This window comes from Hylobates moloch, unplaced genomic scaffold (genome assembly GCF_009828535.3).
Source record: "Hylobates moloch isolate HMO894 unplaced genomic scaffold, HMol_V3 SCAFFOLD_19, whole genome shotgun sequence".
Lineage (NCBI taxonomy): Eukaryota > Metazoa > Chordata > Mammalia > Primates > Hylobatidae > Hylobates > Hylobates moloch.
This window is the reverse complement of record NW_026652294.1, coordinates 71,835,720-71,850,668: the sequence shown is the minus strand read 5'-3', so window position 1 is coordinate 71,850,668 and position 14,949 is coordinate 71,835,720. Positions and strand designations below refer to the sequence as shown.

The following is a 14,949-nucleotide window of genomic DNA, read 5'->3' as shown; positions in this document are numbered from 1 at the left end:
AGACAGTGCGAGCCCAGCAGGCTTTTAGTGTGAACTCACAATCTTGTGAAATGCAAATTTTGGAAACCGTTGGAATGACTTTGTTTGGCTGCCTTCTCCCTTTATCAATCCAGTTACATAAAAATAAGGATTTAGAAAGTGAATGAGTTAGGATTCTAAATTAATATTCGTAGGAGAACAGTCTGTTTTTCTTTTTTTTTGAGACAGACTCTCACTCTGTTGCCCAGGCTGGAGTGCAGTGGCAGGATCTCGGCTCACTGCAACCTCCGCCTCCTGGGTTCAAGCAATTCTCCTGCCTCAGCCTCCAGAGTAGCTGGGATTACAGGTGCCTGCCACCATGCCTGGATAATTTTTGTATTTTACTAGAGACGGGGTTTCACCATGTTGGCCAGACTGGTCTTTTTTTTTGGAGACGGCGTCTTGCTCTTGTTGCCCAGGCTGGAGTGCAATGGCACGATCTTGGCTCACTGTAACCTCCGCCTCCCGCATTCAAGCGATTCTCCTGCCTCATCCTCCCAAGTAGCTGGGATTACAGGCATGCACCACCACGCCTGGTTAATTTTGTGTTTTTAGTAGAGACAGGGTTTCTCCATGTTGGTCAGGCTGGTCTTGAACTCCTGACCTCAGGTCATCTGTCCACCTCGGCTTCCCAAAGTGCTGGGATTACAGGCGTGAGCCACTGTGCCTGGCACAAATTATTTTCTTTCATTTTTTTTCTTTTTCTTTCTTTTTTTTTTTTTAAGACAGGGTTTAGTTCTTTCACCCATGTTGGAGTGAAGTGGCGCCATCTTGGCTCACTGCAGCCTCTGCCCCCTGGATTCAAGCGGTTCTCCTGCCTCAGCCTCCTGAGTAGCTGGGATTACAGGTGCGTGCCACCCCCATGCCTGGCCAATTTTTGTATTTTTAGTAGAGACGGGGTTTCACCATGTTGGCCAGGCTGGTCCTGAACTCTTGACCGCAGGTGATCCACCTGCCTCGGCCTCCCCAAGTGCTAGGATTACAGGTATGAGCCACAGTGCCTGGCTTTTCTTTTTTTTTTTTTTGACAAGGTCTCACTCTGTCACTCAGGCTAGAGTGGAGTGGTGAGATCATGGCTCACTGCAGCCTCAACCTTCTAGACTCAAGTGACCCTCCTGCCTCAGCCTCTGAGTAACTGGGATTACAGGTGCACACTACTACACCTGGCTAATTTTTTAATTTTTTTGGAGAGGCAGGGTCTCCCTATATTGCCCAGCCTCATCTCAAACTCCTGAGCTTACGCGATCCTCCTGCCTCAGCCTCCATTGTGCTGGAATTACAGGCTGTGCCCAGCCACAATGTGCAAATGCCACCATAAATTACCATTTTTTAAAAAACAGAAGCAGATACTTTAGACAAATTATTATTTAATGCCAGTGTCATTGTTGATGTTATAGTTTATGATTATTTAGAAGTTAAAGGTATTTTACCAAATGAGCTACACTTGACTGTCCATTTAATCTGTCAGTTTAATTTGTGTAGGTATTCATAGGCCAGGCGTGGTGGCTCATGCCTGTAATCCCAGCACTTTGGGAGGCTGAGACAGGCGGATCACTTACGCCAGGAGTTCGAGACCAGCCTGATCAACATGGTGAAATCTTGTTTCGACTAAAAATACAAAAATTAGCACACGCTTATAATCCCAGCTGCTCAGGTCGCTGAGGCAGGAGAATTGCTTGAACCCGGGAGACGGAGGTTGCAATGAGCTAAGATTGCATCATGGCATTCCAGCCTGGGCGACAGAGTGAGACTCTGTCTCAAAAAAAAAAAAAAAAAAAAGCTTTAGGTATTTGTAGATGTGTTACTGGTTGTGTAATAGAGTAAGACTGGGGGAAGAGACCTAGGCAAGTTATTTCCATTTTAAGGGCTTGGATACAAATGCATAACCAAACCCTAGGCATTTATTTTATTTATTTTTATTATTTGTTCGTTTATTTATTTTTGAGATGGAGTCTCACTGCAAACTCCGCCTCCCGAGTTCAAGCAATTCTGCTTTCTCAGCCTCTTGAGTAGCTGGGACTACAGGCGCATGCCACTACACCTGGTTAATTTTTGTACTTTTAGTAGAGACAGGGTTTCACCATACTGGTCAGGCTGGTTTCAAACTCCTGACCTCAAGAGATCCACCTGCCTCAGCCTCCCAAAGTGCTGGGATTACAGGTGTGAGCCACCGTGACTGGCCACCCTGGACATTAAAATTAATGTAACAAAATACAATGAAAAAACAGTTTACAGTCCTCTGTTGGGGCTCACAGTCCTTCACTAGGCATGCAGGTTTGTCTTCTTTTAGGTAATATACAAACATGGAACTGTCAAATTTAAAAACTCAAGAGTAATTGCTTGAAATACAGAGGGATTTCTTTTTTTTTTTTTTTTTTTTTTTTTTTGAGACGGAATCTTGCTCTGTCACCCAGGCTGGAGTGCAGTGGCGCAATCTCGGCTCACTGCAAGCTCCGCCTCCCGGGTTCACGCCATTCTCCTGCCTCAGCCTCTCCGAGTAGCTGGGACTACAGGCGCCTGCCACCACGCCTGGCTAATTTTTTTTTTGTATTTTTAGTAGAGATGGGGTTTCACTGTGGTCTTGATCTCCTGACCTCATGATCCGCCCGCCTCGGCCTCCCAAAGTGCTGGGATTACAAGCGTGAGCCACCGTGCCTGGCAGAGGGATTTCTTAAAGAATAGTTTTAGGCCAGGCGTGGTGGCTCATGCCTGTAATCCCAGCACTTTGGGAGGCCGAGGCGGGTGGATCACTTGAGCCCAGAAGTTTGAGACCAGGCTGGGCAACATGGCGAGACCCCGTCTCTACTAAAAATACAAAAATTAGCCAGGTGTGGTGGCACACACCTGTAATCCCAGCTACTTGGGAGGTTGAGGCAGGAGAATCACTTGAACCTGGGAGGTGGGATTGCAGTAAGCTGAGACTGTGCTACTGCATTCCAGCATGTGTGACAGAGTGTTTAAAAAAAAAAGTTTTAACATAGAGTTAAAAAATTGTCTTGCAGATATTTATAGAAATATATTACCTATATTGATTGTTTCATCTTAAAAAAGGTTTTATATGATACTTGGGGCATGCAAAAGACATGGTATAGTTCTATGAATTCACCCAGATATCACTGTATGTTTCTCTTCTATCTCATCCATCTTCTCTCCTTGGCAACCATGTCCTGATTTTTGTGTTCCATATGCCCTTGCTTTAAAAAAATGGATTTGTCTTTTATGCATTTATCCTTAAAGAGTAGATTAAATTTTATTTTTTAGATTTGTGAAAATGGACTTACGCTTTGGTTAGTTCAAGACTTTCTGAGATTCATCCGTATTTGTTTTCATTTTTTGAGATGGAGTCTCTCTCTGTTGCCCAGGTCAGAGTGCAAGTGCAGTGGCACAATATTGGCTCACTGCAACCTCCGCCTCCCGGACTCAAGCAATTCTTCTGTCTCAGCCTCCCGAGTAGCTGGGATTACAGGCATGCGCCACTATACCCAGCTAATTTTTGTATTTTTAGTAGAGATGGGGTTTCACCATGTTGGCCAGGCTGGTCTCGAACTCCTCACCTCAAGTGATCAGCCTGCCCCGGCCTCCCAAAGTGCTGGGATTACAGGCGTGAGCCACCCCGCTTGGTGATTCATCCGTATTTCTGGGAGTAGCTATGATTTGTTAATTTTCACTGCTGTGTAGTTCCATTGGGTGAATATATTGTGATTCATTTACTTATTTTCTTGTAGATTGACTTTTGAATTTTCAGTTTTTAGTTCTTATGAAAATGCTGTAATGAACATTATTGTACATGTGTGTTGTTGAACTTATGCTAGAATTTCTTGAGGCCCTAGCTAATTTTTTTTTTTTTTTTTTTGAGATGGAGTTTTGTTCTTATTGCCCAGGCTGGAGTGCAGTGGCACAATCTTGGCTCAGTGCAACCTCCACCACCCAGGTTCAAGCAATTCTTCTGCCTCAGCCTCCCGAATAGCTGGGATTACAGACATGGGCCACCATGCCTGGCTAATTTTGCATTTTTAGTAGAGACGGGGTTTCTCCATGTTGGTCAGGCTGGTCTCGAACTCCTGACCTCAGGTGATCCACCTGCCTCGGCCTCCCAAAGTGTTGGGATTACAGCGTGAGCCACTGCGCCCAGCCGCAAATGGTTTTTAAACAGTTGCACTGCTGATGTTTTGGTGCTTGGTAATTCCTTGTTGTGAGGACTTTTCTATTTTTAACAGCATCTACCCGTTAGATGCAACTTGCACTCTTCCTCTTGTGACAAAAATGTGTCCAGGCATTGCCAATGTCTCCAGGGATACAAAATCACCCCTGGTTGAGAACCATTGTTACTTTTGATACACGAACAATTAAAAATTATTTTTGTGTGTTCCGTATATCCCATAGAAGGATAACACACCTTTCTCTTTTTTCTTTTTAGAGATGGAGGCCTCACTCTGTCTCCTGGGCTAGAGTGTAGTGGTGCGATCGTAGCTCACTGAAGCCTTGAACTCCTGGGCTCTGGGCATTCTCTCGCCTCAGCCTTTGCTGTAACTACAAGCTTTACAGGTGTATGCCACCATGCCCAGCTCAACACATCTTTCTTTGCTTTTTTGAGATGGAGTCTCGCGCTGTTGCCAGGCTGGAGTGCAGTGGCACGATCTCGGCTAACTGCAACCTCTGCCTCCCGGGTTCAAGCGATTCCTGCCTCAGCCTCCTGAGTAGCTGGGACTACAGGCAAATGCTACCATGCCTAGCTAATTTTTTGTATTTTTAGTAGAGACAGGGTTCCCACCATGTTGGCCAGGATAGTCTTTATCTCTTGACCTCCCAAAGTGCTGGGATTACAGGTGTGAGCCACTGTGCCCAGCCTCAACACATCTTTCTTTGGCTCAAGTCCCATTTATCTTCAAGGCCTGTCTCAAACCCACTTTTTTTTTTTTTTTTTTAAATGGAGTTTCGCTCTTATTGACCAGGCTGGAGTGCAATAACGCTATCTCAGCTCACTGCAACCTCCGCCTTTTGGGTTCAAGCGATTCTTGTCTCAGCCTCCCGAGTGGCTGGGATTACAGGCGCATGCCACCACGCCCGGGTAATTTTTGTGTTTTTAGTAGAGACAGAGTTTCACCATCTTGGCCAGTGGATCTTGAACTCCTGACCTCATGATTCACCCGCCTCGGCCTCCCAAAGTGCTGGGATTACAGGCGTGAGCCCCCGTGCCCGGCCTCCAACTCACTTTTTAAAGCCTTCTCCTACTGTGCCCATTTGTAGTCTTATCTTTTCCCCAGGAATTCCTATAGCACTTAGGTTTGTATATTGAGATTGACCCTGAAGTTTTTATTGTCTTGTATTGTCAACTTTTCCAGGATTCCTCACCCTTCTGTATTTTCACCCTCTATCCCCAAGTAAGGAAACAATGGATTTTTACTTAATCTATAGTCAATTGTCTAATCTGTATTGCTGTTGTTGATTTCCTTTGGATTTTGGTCAATTTAGGCAGCTATCTGGGAAGAATTCTTTTTATTAATATTATATTTTTGGTGTTTTCATCTACAGCAGGGTGGAAGCAGACCTTAAGCACCCAAAGCTCTCTACACCTTTCTGCCACTTACGTTCTCAGCAAAACCTCAGTAACTGCTAGGTTTTATCTTTTCAAAGCTGCTTTTGAGTGAGTTTGTTAACCTCTTGATGTTCGTGTTAAGTACTTAAATGTTAGCTGCCCCAGCTGTTAAGTCATGCAAAGATTCTTCCTTCAGCTTCAGCTGGGCACATCTCCGGGGCTGATGGAAGGACTTTTAGAATGACAATGTGGTCTGCCTCATTTTATCTTTTCTGTAGTGAGTGTAGCTCTTTCAGTGGTGAATGCCTGTGTTTTACATTTTTGAGTTTGTTCCCTTTACCTAAGATGGGAAAGTTGTTATATCTGTTCTCCGTATTGTCCCCAGGTCCTTGAAGTTAAAAAAATTTTTTTTTTTTGAGACTCAGACTTGCTTTGTCACCGAGGCTGGTGTGCAGTAGTGCGATCTTGGTTCACCGCAACCTCCACCTGCCTCCACCATGTTTGGCTACTCAAATGTAACATTCTTTTTTTTTTTTTTTTTTTTTACAGCCCAGAGGTCCTTTATTTATTTATTTTTTTAAACACCTATTATGCCATGAATTCATAGGGAATAGGTTCCAGCAGCTCAGGCTCCTTCCCATTGGTTCTCACAAAGTGTGCTTCTTTGGGTGGAGCAGGCTGGCGCTTTAGTTGAACCCAGGTACCTTTCTCTTTGGCTTCTTTCTTTTTCTGATCATTTTCCTTCACGCGTTTCAGGAAGCTATCTCGGCTCTTAGAGTGCTTAATATGCGCAATACGCACATTAATTCTCTTGGCAAGAATCTTGCCCTTAACTTGTTTGTTTACAACAATGCCAACAGCATGCTGGGTAACATTGTAGACTCTTCCAGTTTTGCCATGGTAACACTTGTGGGGCATTCCTTTTTGAACAGTACCCATACCCTTGATGTCTACAATATCACCTTTCTTATAGATTCGCATATACGTGGCCAAAGGAACAACTCCATGTTTTCTAAAAGGCCTAGAGAACATATATCGGGTGCCTCTCCCCTTTCCCTTTGTGTTTGTCGTTTTGGTGAATTACTGGAAGATGGCGGTTCCGGCCGAAAGGGAATGTAACATTCTTAACAAGCCATCCTCTAGATTTAAAATGGTTTGTAATTGCAAACTAAGATGGTTTCCAATTGCAAGCCATAAAAACTTGAAATTCTTCAGCTTGACAGTCAAGATAACTAGTCCCATCATTCCATCATTTTTCTTGAAAACATACAGGTTTTCAGGCCTTTTTTTTTTTTTTTCCTCTCCTTAGAGGCAGGATCTCACTCTTTCCCAGACTGGAGTGCAGTGGCAAAATCATAGGTCACTGCAGCCTTGAACTCTTGGACTCAGGGAATCCTCCTGCCTCAGCCTCCTGAGTGGCTGGGAGTACAGGCATGCCACCATGCTTGGCTAATTTTTTCTTTTTTTTTTTTTTTTGAGACAGAGTCTCGCTCTGTCACCAAGGCTGGAGTGCAGTGGCATGATCTCGTCTTACTGCAACCTCTGCCTCCTGGGTTCAAGCAAGTCTCCTGCCTCAACCTGAGTAGCTAGGATTACAGGCACCTGCCACCACCCCTGGCTAATTTTTGTATTTTTAGTAGAGACAGGGTTTTACCATGTTGGCCAGGCTGGTCTCGAGCTCCTGACCTTAGGTGATCCTCCCACTTGGGCCTCCCAAAGTCCTGGGATTATGGGCATGAGCCACCCCACCATTCCTGGGTTTCAGGCCTTTGTAGCTAAATAACTTATTCACTCAAGTGACAGCTCTCTGCTTCCACAGCTAAATAGAAAGGTTTATCAGATTTTTCCAAGGCCCAGTGCAGTGGCTCACGCCTGTAATCCCAGCAGTTTGGGAGAGTGAGCTGGGAGGATCACCTAAGTTCAGGAGTTCGAGACCAGCCTGGCCAACATGGTGAAACCCCACCTCTACTAAAAATACAAAAATTAGCTTGGCGTGGTGGCACATGCCTGTAATCTCAGCTACTTGGGAGGCTTAGGCAGGAGAATCTCTTGAACCCAGGAAGCGGAGGTTGCAGTGAGCCAGGATCATGCCACTACACTCCAGCCTGGGCAACAGAGCAAGAAGACTCTGTGTCGCAGTGTTACATTTGTGAGATTCATCTATCTAGGGGGAGATTTGGTGTCTTTTTTTTTCTTTTTAAATTATGAGAAGGAGTCTTATGTTCACCCAGACTGGAGTGCAGTGACCCGGCTAATTTTTTGTGTTTTTAGTAGAGACAGGATTTCACCATGTTGGCCAAGCTGGTCTTTAACTCCTGACCTCAGGTGATCCACCTGCCTTGGCCTCCCAAAGTGCTGGGATTACAGGCCTGAGCTACCTCGCCAGGCCTGATTAAAGTCTTTTTTTTTTTTCTTTTTTTCTCGAGATGGAGTCCTGCTGTGTCGCCCAGGCTGGAGTGCAGTGGCGCGATCTCGGCTCACTGCAAGCTCCGCCTTCCGAGTTCATGCCATTCTCCTGCCTTAGCCTCCCGAGTAGCTGGGACTACAGGCGCCTGCCACCACGCCTGGCAAATTCTTTCTATTTTTAGTAGAGATGGGGTTTCACCGTGGTCTCGATCTCCTGACCTCGTGATCTGCCCGCCTCGGCCTCCCAAAGTGCTGGGATTACAGGCGTGAGCCACAGCGCCTGGCCGATTGAAGTCTTTTAATATGAAAAGACTTAGATTCAGAACTGAGTAGGGTAAGAAGAGAGTGGAAACCTGTAAGGCATTCTTCTTGCTGGAGTAGATCTAGCAGAAGTAGCTTGGGTCTGAAGAAATAGTTCTGGCACGATTCCTGACGCCCTAGATCATAACTAATTTGGTGTGTTCGTGAAACAAACAGATGACACAGCAACTTCCTGCTCCCCAGATCTCAGTCAAGGTGCTATGAACTTGGACCCTGATCTTCTGTTTGTAGTAGTAGTGGCAGTTCCCTTGACAGCTCCTGCTGCAGCAGTGTTTTGGGAGACATCCCTGGGGATCCAGCTGAGAGCCTGCTCTTGCAGCCTTCAACAGTGCTCTAACACCAGTCAGTATCAAATCCCTTTCTGCTTAAGTTAACCAGAGCAGTGTCTATGGGTAATTGAATCATGACTGGCGCTATTATCAAATATAAACTGATGACAATGGCTAGTGGGAAACCTGCTGTTTTACAAATACCAGATGTGCATCACATGGAGGTTTATTCACTCCGATTTGCGTTTTGATAATAATCCTTTCTAATAATTGGTTCCTTGGTGTAATCTTTATGAAATTAACCTGAATGGCTCAAAATTCATTTTGTAGCACTGAATGCAATTACTAATTGCGCTATTTAAGCAAACTAGCCAGCCACCTACAGCTACTTAATCTTACTGACCTGCTATAGTAGCTCTGACTCACCGTTATCTTAACCAGATAAGGGATATGTACCATACATTCTCTCTAAAGAACACCACTGACCTCACACACAGGGCTAAGTAGGCTAGGCCTATTATTAATATATCCAAGTACCAGTTGAATACTCAGCAAGTCAACAGTATTTCCAATCCAGTTTATGCCAGCTGTGTAAGTATGAGATATAATTAAAAATTATGTAAATAGATTAGCTGTGAATACAACAGTGTTGTTTCTACCAAATTTAAGTTGAATCCTTTGGAAAGTACCATTAAAGGTGAGGTAATTTATTTTTAATCTCAAACGAGGTGTGGGAATTATAACAGTAAAATGTTAAGAGATCGGGAATCCTCTACAAGGATTCTGGCTCATATTGCTTCTCAAGTATCCTAATTCTCGTACTATTATTAAAAACAATCCCACAAAAAAACGAAAGAGGAACTGGCCAGGTGCTGTGGCTCACACCTGTAATCCCAGCACTTTGGGAAGCCAAGGCAGGCAGATCTCTTTGAGCTCAAGAGTCCAGGACCAGCCTGGAAACATGGCAAAACCTTGTCTCTATAAAAAATATGAAAATTAGCTGGGTGTGGTACTGTCCACCTGTAATCCCAGCTACTCGGGAAGGAGAATTGCTTGAACCCGGGAGGTAGAGGTTGCAGTGAGCCGAGATTCCGCCATTGCACTCCAGCCTGGGCAACAAGAGTGAAACTCCATTTCAAAAAAAAAAAAAAAGACTTTAATCATATTTGGAATGTCTCATATAATGTAGATTTCAGCTCTCCAGAATGCAGTCTCTTGAAGGTGCAGATTCTTCAGGCATTGAGCTCATGATTTCATTATGCCTGTGATGATTCAGTCTTGGCTTTTTGGTCCCTTCATCTTTCTTGGGGCCTTGCATTCTCTTAATTCTACTTTTCTCTGCTGATCTCTTTCCTTCTCTCATTTTCTGTTTATGCGTATAGCAGATAGTGGCTGCTGTAGCCCCTCATGACTTTGTCTCTGCTCGCTAGTTCTGAGTCCCAGGGGAGTGATTGCGCCAGGTTAGTCAATTGTAGTCTGTAGGAGTGGCTGCCTGAATTTACCCCTGTAGGCTGGGAAGCTTCTTTGGGGCAGGGGCTTTTTCTGAATGGTCTTATTATAAGGGCCAAGGTTTAGTTGATTCTCATTATTTGCAGTAGTTATGTTCTATAAAGTCATCATGAACAATGAACTAGTAAATACTGAAATGTTGCTCCTAGTGGAAGTACAAGTTTAGGTTCCTGTCAGCCTCTGGTCAGAACATTTTCATCAATTGATCAATACATATTCTTGTTTTTTGTGTGTTTCTTTTTAAAGACACTGTATTTAAAATATAATTGTTGATTTATTAACATTAAACTTGTGGCCAACAGCACTGTAACTCATGACTGAACCAACCTTATGTAACGTGAATTTTTGTCATAAGCCATATAGCTATGAGCCATAAACCATAGTATTCTTGTACTTAGAAACACAAGACAGCACTTCAGCATTATGCTTGGGGGCCATTTTAAGCACCTAAATCACCAACAGACAGTGCAAAAGTGCAAAAATCATGGCACTAAATAGACCATAGAGTGGACACTTGTTTGCATTATGAGAGCTGAAACAAGAAAGCCTTTGTTTGACCTCAGCTGGGAATGTGTGCATTGGGCAATTCAAATTTTTCGTTGCTCTGTGCGTGTCTGTGAATGACCATAGAAATAATTTTTTTTTTTTTTTGGAGACAGAACCTCACTCTTGTGCCCAGGCTGGCTGGAGTGCAGTGGCGTTATCTCGGCTCACCTGCAATCTCAGCCTCCGGAGTTCAGGCTATTCTCCTGCCTCAGCCTCCTCAGTAGCTGGGATTACAGGCGCCTGCCACCATGCCCGGCTAATTTTTGTGCTTTTAGTAGAGACAGGGTTTCACCATGTTGGCCAGGCTGGTCTTGAACTCCTGACCTCAGATGATCTGTCCACCTCGGCCTCCCAAGTGCTGTGATTACAGGTGTGAGCCACCGTGCCTGGCCTGGTTATAAATTTTAGTGAGTAGGTAAATTTGTAGATATGGAATCTATGAATAATGAAGATTGATGACGTGTATGGAGTGCCGAGAGCATTTAAAAAGGACATTGTCAGTTGGTGGGGAGTGTTGCCCGAAAAGCTTCGTAAGGGAGTCAACATGTAAGATAAAGTTGAAAGATGAGTTTTGCCAGATAGGCACCACTGAGGATAGGACAAGCAAATAGCAAAGCAGTTATGAGTAGAATCTCAGATTAGGCTCATTTCCCATCTTCTGCTCCTACTAACTTGGGACCTTGAGCAAACATTTTATTCTCCATCATTAGTGAAATAGGGATATTCATGGTCACTCTCTCAATGGAGTTCTTATGAGATTTAATTAAGAGAATGAACATTAATGCACTTAACACATGTCTTGCTCACAGAAGGTATTCGTAATGGCGTACACGTGATACATATGTCTATATACAGCACAGCAAAGGAGGGAAATGGCTTCACTCCCTTGGGAACATCGAGTGGTTCAAAGTGAAGCAAAGGTTTTAAGTAGGCAAAAGGGGTCTTTGAGGAGCGAGGGGAAAGGCAGGTGCTAGATTCATGGCTCCGTACTGGAACGATATTGAGCTATTGAAGGGTTTAAAAGAGGGATAGCATCATCGGTTTTGTGTCGAGAAAGTTTGCTTTATGTTGTATGGAAGAGAATTGAGGGTGGTGAACTAAAGGTGGGAAAATCAGCAAAGACTCTTGGGGTGGTTGAAGAAAAGAACGACAAAAGTCACTCAGGATACTAATAGTATGGAGACTAGAGAATGGATATGAAAGATGCTCAGGATGTTGAATTGACTACAAAGGTCACCACTTAGGAGTGGAGAGTAAGAGTCGGTAGGCTTGGGAAGGCTCTTGGGATTCTGATGTTGGCCTCGCAGTAGAGGACGGGCTTGGTGTGTAGGAGATGCTTTCACTTTTCACTTTCTCCACCTTTACCCTGGTAAAAGGTAGCTCCCACTGTTCTTGTTCTAAAGGCTTTTGTGGTCCTCTGTGCTTCCCTTTATTGCAGCATGTGACCTGTCGTATAATAACCGCCTGTGTGCTTGTTCTTTCCTGCACTTGTAAGCTCTTTGAGGATTAGCCGTGGTCAGTGCTGGCCACAAAGAGGCAAGCTAAACTGTGGATGGATTGAATGAAGAAGGACCAAGACTGGGATAGAGAAGTAGATTTTGGAGGACAGATTCCTTTTTATCCTTGTTGAGTTTCAGATTCATTATTGTCTCTATGCAGCTTTATATTCATCTTCAAATGACTGTGCCTAGCAGACTGGACTGAGATTCATGGGAGAGAGGCCCATGTAGCATTTTTCCGAGGTGTATTGGGAAGGACAGTTGAGGCCAGCATGGATGAGATCTCCCGTAGTGTCTGTGTTTGGTGGAGCGGGAAGATAACTTCAGAAAGAGCCTTGCAGCCTGCCAGTAGTGGAGGGGTTGGCTGAGGAGTAGGGGCTTGGAAAGGAGTTCCAGAGAGTGCAGTGACCATCAGAGAGTGAGGAGGGGCCAGTTGCCCACCACCCACAAAAGCTGTGCCTAGAGAGGCTTTTCTGGTTTCAGAGGCTGCAGAAGGGTTGGTAAGAAGACTAAAAACAACATATTGATTGTAGCAATTAAAAAGTTACTGGCAACTTTTTCTGGAGTGATTTCAATCCACTGGTAGAGGCAGACATCAGATTGCAGTGCGGATGAAGATTTGAGTTAGGAGGTGAACTGGACAAAGAAACCCCATTCTCTGTTGGGGTTTGTCTGTGAGAGGTTGGGGAGAGAAGGCTATAGCTTGGGTGAGTCTAGGAGGGGACATGACATACAGGAAGCCTTTGAAAGTTATGTGAGAGAAATTTGAGCATCTGTAGGCAGCGAGGAAGAAGCTCATGGAAGATATTTAATTTGAATGTTTTTTTTTTCTTTCTTTCAAAGCCAGCATGCAGATGTTACTATAGCCTGGCAATATGTTAAATTCTTACATTTAGTGGCTTATTGGATCCCTATCACAATGGGTAATAGGTAATAGTTAGGTAATGTTGCCCCATTTTACTGATGGGGAAGCAGAGGCCTCGTTTAAGTAACTTTCCTGAGGTCACACAGCTACTAAGTGGAGGAGGCATGTGGGAGGGATTAAAATCCAGTTATTTGTTTCTGGTCCTGAGGAGAAAATAAAAATCCAGTTAGGTCTGTTATGTCCTGCCTCAGCCTCCCAAGTGGCTGGGACTACGGATACATGCCACCATGCCTGGCTAATTTTTTTTGTATTATTAGTAGAGACAGGGTTTCACCATGTTGGCCAGTCTCGTTGTGAACTCCTGACCTCCAGTGGTCCACCTGTCTTGGCCTCACAAAGTGGTGAGATTACAGGTGTGAGCCACCACACTTGGCCCACTGTATTCTTTATAGCAAAATAAAAGAGGAAAAAAAAAATTCCTTTCGGTCTAGGATCCAAGGTGCTCTGTCCCAGAACTATCTCCTTGAGTCTGCTCTTCCATTCCTACCCCTGGCCTCAGCAGGCTGGTGGAACAAGATGGAGTGGTGATCAGAATGGGATGAAAGGGATGAAATAAAAGCTGCTTGGACTTCTGAGAGAGAAATGAGGCCTGGCTCAGGCAAAAATGGTCAGGAGGCTCAGGGAGTTTCTTTGCTGTGTTGCTTTCTAACTTGGGGCCCATGCCTGGGGAGCCCTTTCAAGCCCTCTTGTGGTTCAGTAACTGGGTAGATGTGCTAACGATTAATGGAGAGTTGTGGAGGTGGCCTGCGACTTCCCTTTTCCTCCCCAGTTTAGAACCATTTGAGAAGGATGAAGTTAGATGAAAAGTCAGGGTATTAGGAGCTTTGCTGTTGATAAAGCTAAGATTGGAGAATGTGGTCCTCTTCTTTCCCTCCAGTCTGGCCCTTCATGCCTGTATTAGTTACCTAGGGCTAATGTAACTAATTATCACAAACTGGGATGGCTTAAAACAAGAGAAGTCTATCCTCTCACAGTTCTGGAAGCTAAAGGCCAAAATCAAGGTGTTGGCAGGACCATGTTTTCTCTGAAGGATTTAGGCAGGAATCTGCTTAGAGCCTTTCTTGTAGTTTCTTGTGTTTGCCAGGAGTCCTTGGCATTCCTTGGCTTGCAGCTGCGTGACTCTAGTCCCTGCCTCCATCTTCACATGGCACTCTTTCCTGTGTCTGTCTCTTCTCCTCTTCCTCTTCCTCTTTTTTTTTTTGAGATGGCATCTCACTCTGTCACACAGGCTGGAGTGCAGTGGCGCGATCTTGGCTCACTGCAAACTCTGCCTCCCGGGTTCAAGCAATTCTCCTGCCTCAGCCTCCCCAGTAGCTGGGATTACAGGCACCCACCACCATGCCTGGTGAATTTTTTTGTATTTTTAGTAGAGACAGGGTTTTGCCGTGTTGGCCAGGCTGGTCTTGAACTCCTGACCTGGTGATCCGCCCGCCTTGGCCTCCCAAAGTGCTGGGATTACAGGCATGAGCCACTGCGCCTGGCCTCTTCTCTTCCTAAAAGGACACCAGTCATAGTGGATCAGGGCCGACCCTAATCAAATATGACCTCCTGGTAACTTGATTACATTTGCAAAGACTTTGTTTCCAAATAAGGCCACATTTACAGGTGTTGGGGGTTAGGTTTCAGCGTGTCTTTTGGGGGGACACAAGTCAATCCCTAACAATGCCCAACCAAAGCAGTGTGCAGAGCGGAAGCTTGCTTGGCTCCTGTGAGGCCACACCCAGTGTGCTGAATGTTGGGATTGAGAGGCCAGACTCCATCACCTCAGGTAGGGCCCAGAATCCTTCTTTTTCTAGCCAGAGACATAGTCTGCTAACTGTGAGTGCTTCGGTTCCTAGAGGGCTGTGTTTTAAAGTAGCTACTGAACTGTTCTCTTCAGAGGCAGTTAGCAGTGCACATCAGTTCTGTGGCAGGCTTTGT

At 44.8% G+C, this 14,949-nt stretch overlaps 2 protein-coding genes across 10 annotated transcripts in view; one reads left to right on the top strand and one right to left on the bottom strand.

Annotated features, from left to right (window-relative positions):
• Window positions 1-14,949, top strand: part of KDM4C (lysine demethylase 4C) — a 416,633-nt gene that overhangs the window by 12,853 nt on the left and 388,831 nt on the right. The window lies entirely within an intron of this gene.
• Window positions 6,104-6,634, bottom strand: LOC116459101 (large ribosomal subunit protein eL21-like; the record flags this gene model as incomplete). Its single annotated transcript, XM_032753913.2, has 1 exon — window positions 6,104-6,634. A coding segment is annotated over one exon (492 nt), but the record flags the coding sequence as incomplete, so codon positions are not given.